At 40.4% G+C, this 4386-nt stretch overlaps 1 protein-coding gene across 1 annotated transcript; it reads right to left on the bottom strand.

Annotated features, from left to right (window-relative positions):
• Window positions 1-1963: 1963 nt before the first annotated feature.
• On the bottom strand, window positions 1964-4093 carry LOC142502074 (cholesterol 25-hydroxylase-like protein). Its single transcript, XM_075612884.1, has one exon. It carries the CDS (start codon window positions 4091-4093, stop codon window positions 3263-3265), a length of 831 nt encoding a protein of 276 aa, XP_075468999.1. The 3' UTR covers window positions 1964-3262.
• Window positions 4094-4386: the final 293 nt, after the last annotated feature.

Below are 4386 nucleotides of genomic sequence, written 5' to 3'. Positions count from 1 at the left end.
TGGGGGGGGGTTATATGTATTGTTTTTTATATATATGTATATGTGTGTGTATATATATATATATATATATATAGTTTTTTTTATATATGTATGGGGGGGGGTTATATGGATTGTTTTTTTTTTTTTAATATGGATTGGGTTTGGTGCGCCACTATGCCAATCAATTGGTTTATTGGCATTTTCTTATTTTATTGAAATTTAATGTCTTTTTGATTTGTGCCACTGTGCAAATCAATAGGTAGAGGAGGTAGGGGTAGTCTCCCCAGGGAGGGTGGTTAGCCCTCCCAGGTAGGTAGTGGGAGGGTAGTTTACCCCTTAATTACCATAGTGGTTAATAACCACTAAGGTGATTAAGGGTTTTGTGGCCAGTAGTTAGTTTTTTTTATTTTACTGTTGGTGCCCACTGAAGAAAAGGAAGATGAGAAAGATGAAGTCGGCCTTCATCCTGGCAGGGGTAAGTAGAACTTTAATTTACTATATGATGGCTGGGTAATGTTCTGGCTATTTTATTTTTAATGGACAAATGAGCTATTATCCAGAAATGGATAATAGAGATTTTGTCCATTACTGTATTGTATGTGGTGGTGGTGGGGGGGGGGGGGGCGGTTGTTCAATGTATTGTATTGATGATTATAATGTTTATTGGGGGCAGAGGAGGTGGGTTAAGGGGGTAGTTGCCCCAGGATTTGTGGTTAGGTCTCTTGGGTGGGAGAGGTTAATGCTTTCATTGTAATAGTGGCTACTACAGCTGAGGTAATTAAGGGGTTAACCACTCCCACAACCTTCCAGGTATGCCTAACCACCCACCCCGGTGTCAACTACCTCATTCACACCCCCTCTACCTCCAATAAGCCAAGTAGTATGGCTAAACCCCTTAATTGCCTTAGTGGTTAGCCACTAAGATAATGAAGCTGCTTTTAGCCTATTTTGATAACCTGGTATTTTAGCAGGGGGTCTCTGGAGCTGAAACGTATTGATTTCAGGTCCGGGGACCCCCTGCTTTCCAAGTTACAGGCCCTGTTATGGGGTGCCGGTATCCCTCTGCTTTGGTTAAATTTCCGTTCACGTGGGCAGTGATGCGGAGAATTTAAACATGGCCGCTATGATACTGGCACCCCATAACGGGGCCTGTAACTCAGGAAGCAAGACCTGAAATCAATGCGGTTCAGCCCCGGAGACCCCCTGCTACAATAATGTTATTAAAATAAAAGCCCCGGGATTGCCTGACAGAGGCGCGCATGGAGAGTGACTCTCGTCCTGCACGTCTCTTAAAGGCAGGTGGACATCGGTAGGATTCACACAGCGCAAGTTTCAGTAAAATGCAGGGACTCCCGCTGTGTTAATCCGAAGGTCCATTACAGCCTGCTATGGACTATCTAGCATTGTGTCAATAAGATGGACACACTTTTTTGTCCCGTGATGCGGTCGACAACAGGCAGTTTCACCTGTAGATAGGGATATAATGCACGGAATTAAAACAAGGTTGTATTCTTGCTCCTCAAGCCTCTATGGTCTCTTTTAGTCAGGGTTTGCTACTAACCAGTAGCACCTAACAATAAATAAATTTTCCTCTTCCTATTCTCTCCCGGCTTGTCCATTGTTTTGTCCACGTTTTTGTCCCAGTTGTTTAGTCCAGGCTGCAAAACCAAAGTAATACAGTTGTTAAAACAACAACTGATTAACCTAAGAAGTAGACTCCCACTCCCCTCTTGATACATGGGATGCATTGTTGTTTGCACTGTGCTTGTTTTGTAGGTGGAAGAGTTTGGTAGGTACTGTAAACCCAATAGACATCACACACACACCAAACACCACACACCAAATAACACACTCTCCAAACACCCGATACACCTACATCAAACACCCCACACAGAGCAAACACTCCACAAATACACAAGATATTAAACATCAGTTAAAAAAAAAATATTTTATTGTATCACTTAAATATTAAAATATACTGCACATTCATTGACATAGCCATGGCTTTTTCTGTTAGTCACAATAAAAAAATATGCTAAGATACAAATATAATTATAATTCTACATTCTGCATAATAAACGTATGACCCATCTCCATCCAGGGAGACAGATAGCTTGGTACACAGTACACTTTTCATTCTGCAATTGGATGGCTCAGGCTTCTGGTACAAATGTATCTACAGTAATGATTTGAAATGCTTATAATTTGACTCCTGAACCCTGGTGTCAACATGTAGGCTTATAATAGGTTGCTGCAATAAATACATTTATTCACATACTTGAAACCCATTGATACAGTATATTTATATCTTCCATCGTGACTGTTTTATTACATCTACTCCACACATTATCTTTAATTTCACAATTTTCCGTGTACATCTATAAAGTAGAAGCCCACAAGTTTTCAAAATAAATTATGAATCATACCATCTCGTTTGTAGAAAAATATATATTTTAAAAATAAATGCAATGGATGCAAGAAAGTACAAAATATAAATATCTAAATAAGATTAGACCTCTATGGTAACAGGTAACACATACTATACTGTAAGTAGGTAATACCCAGAACATAGTTCACAATGTTGTGTTCCCCAGTGGAATGTCTACAAAAAACCATAGTTGCAAGAACCGAATTGCCTCAGAATTTGGCTGATTAGTGCTTCAATATGTGACAATTTGGGTACTAGCAACAGTGATTTAAAAAGTAAATAAAGTATCATTTTACATAGCAAAACACTGTAAAAAAATATCTACCTGTTGGGTAGAAATGATACATTTAGACGTTATCAATTTGAAACGTACTGTATATGTAAACATGTTCAGTAGTTGTGTTAAAATATGTTGACGCTTGTACCTTTCATGTAGCACATTTAACAAATACACAACAAATAATTGAAGTAGCTGTGATTAAAACTACACACAGTGCAGAAGTAGGAATATATTCATCTATTTTTGTACAAAATATTTTGATCTGTCCATTTTTTTTTATAACTTCGTTTTTTCATACAATCAAATATATAATTTTGTTGCGGTAAGGTAAATTTGTTCCCTTATAATCACTATATTCCGTGCTGTTTGTTACAATAAATAACACACGATATGTGCTTCACAAAAGCACATGAAAGGCTTGAAAAACAGAACATTTTAAGGTGCAATGAAGCAATGTACAGTGCTACAAGGTTCCTGCCTTCCATTCCAATATGATGCTCTTCTTCACTTCCTTGGCAGTGCAAAATAGACCTTTCAGCGTGGAAGACAACATCTTGGCATAAATAGCAAACATATTATTTCTTAGTCCGTTGATGAGCATGTGTCCTGAACAGTTTATCCCAATGGGTAAAATAAGGTGCATAGTTGGAAATGAACTTCTGGTGATGCAGATCATGGTGTCCTGGACCCCCACATAATCCAAATGGAATCAGTCTGTGAGTAGACCAAGGAAAATCATAGCCAGAGTGATCTTCCACAGATAGGTAGATATTGAAGATGAAGAAAGCCATCTCTGTCATTGGATGGGACCCCAAAATCATGGGGCTAACAGCAGCAAAGAATCCCAGGCACAGCATCTCCCACGCGCTGGAATACTGAGTGGCCAGAGCGAAGGTCGAGGTATACTGGTGATGGAACTTGTGAAATGTCTTGTACAGCCATGGGACCTTGTGATGCAGCACATGCCAGATGTAATACTCGAAATCAAAGAGAAGCAGACAAGCGATGACATCCAGGAGCAGGCGATGCAGCTGTGGTGCCACAAGTGGTAAATGCACCGGCCTCCAATACCAGTAGGCAACAGACATTGGGAATACAAACACCAGGTGACTGTACACAGTGTGAGCCAAGCAGGTCATCACCATCTGCATAGTGGGATCTGTCTGTGGCTGGACCTGGTATTTCTTTAAAGCTGGTATGTGTGGCGTTAAAAAGTCCAGTATCAGAAAAGGAAGGCAGAAAGCCACATAGACAGTGAACGAGAAAATCACTGGATAGAAAGGGGACTTGATCCATTGTTCCTGTGATCGGACATAGTCCCAGATGGGCTGCAGAATGGGAGAGTCCAGCTCTCCTCCTCCGCTGCTGAAGCTGAGGAACACAGACATGTGCTCGCTGCTGTTCATGGTGATTAATGACTGGAATGCAGCATCCGATTGCAGCCTGACATTTATTTGCTGGCCAGTTCCTCGCCACGCCCTCCTCCCCCTCTCTCTCCCACACCTTCCAAGCCCCGGAATTTCCCACTCCATTTCAATACGCAAGTGATGAAAGAAAAGTGAATCCGGTCTTACAGCCTTTACATTTTATATAAACCTATAATCTAAAGTGTTGCTTAATATTGATGAACTTCTCTGCTAGTGCTATATGGGATTGCTGTATTTTAAAATCTGAATGTACTAAACTCAATTATGAGTCA

Source organism: Ascaphus truei, chromosome 8, assembly GCF_040206685.1.
Source record: "Ascaphus truei isolate aAscTru1 chromosome 8, aAscTru1.hap1, whole genome shotgun sequence".
Taxonomy (NCBI): domain Eukaryota; kingdom Metazoa; phylum Chordata; class Amphibia; order Anura; family Ascaphidae; genus Ascaphus; species Ascaphus truei.
Note: the sequence above shows the minus strand (reverse complement) of the source record. Positions and strands in the feature narration are given on the sequence as shown.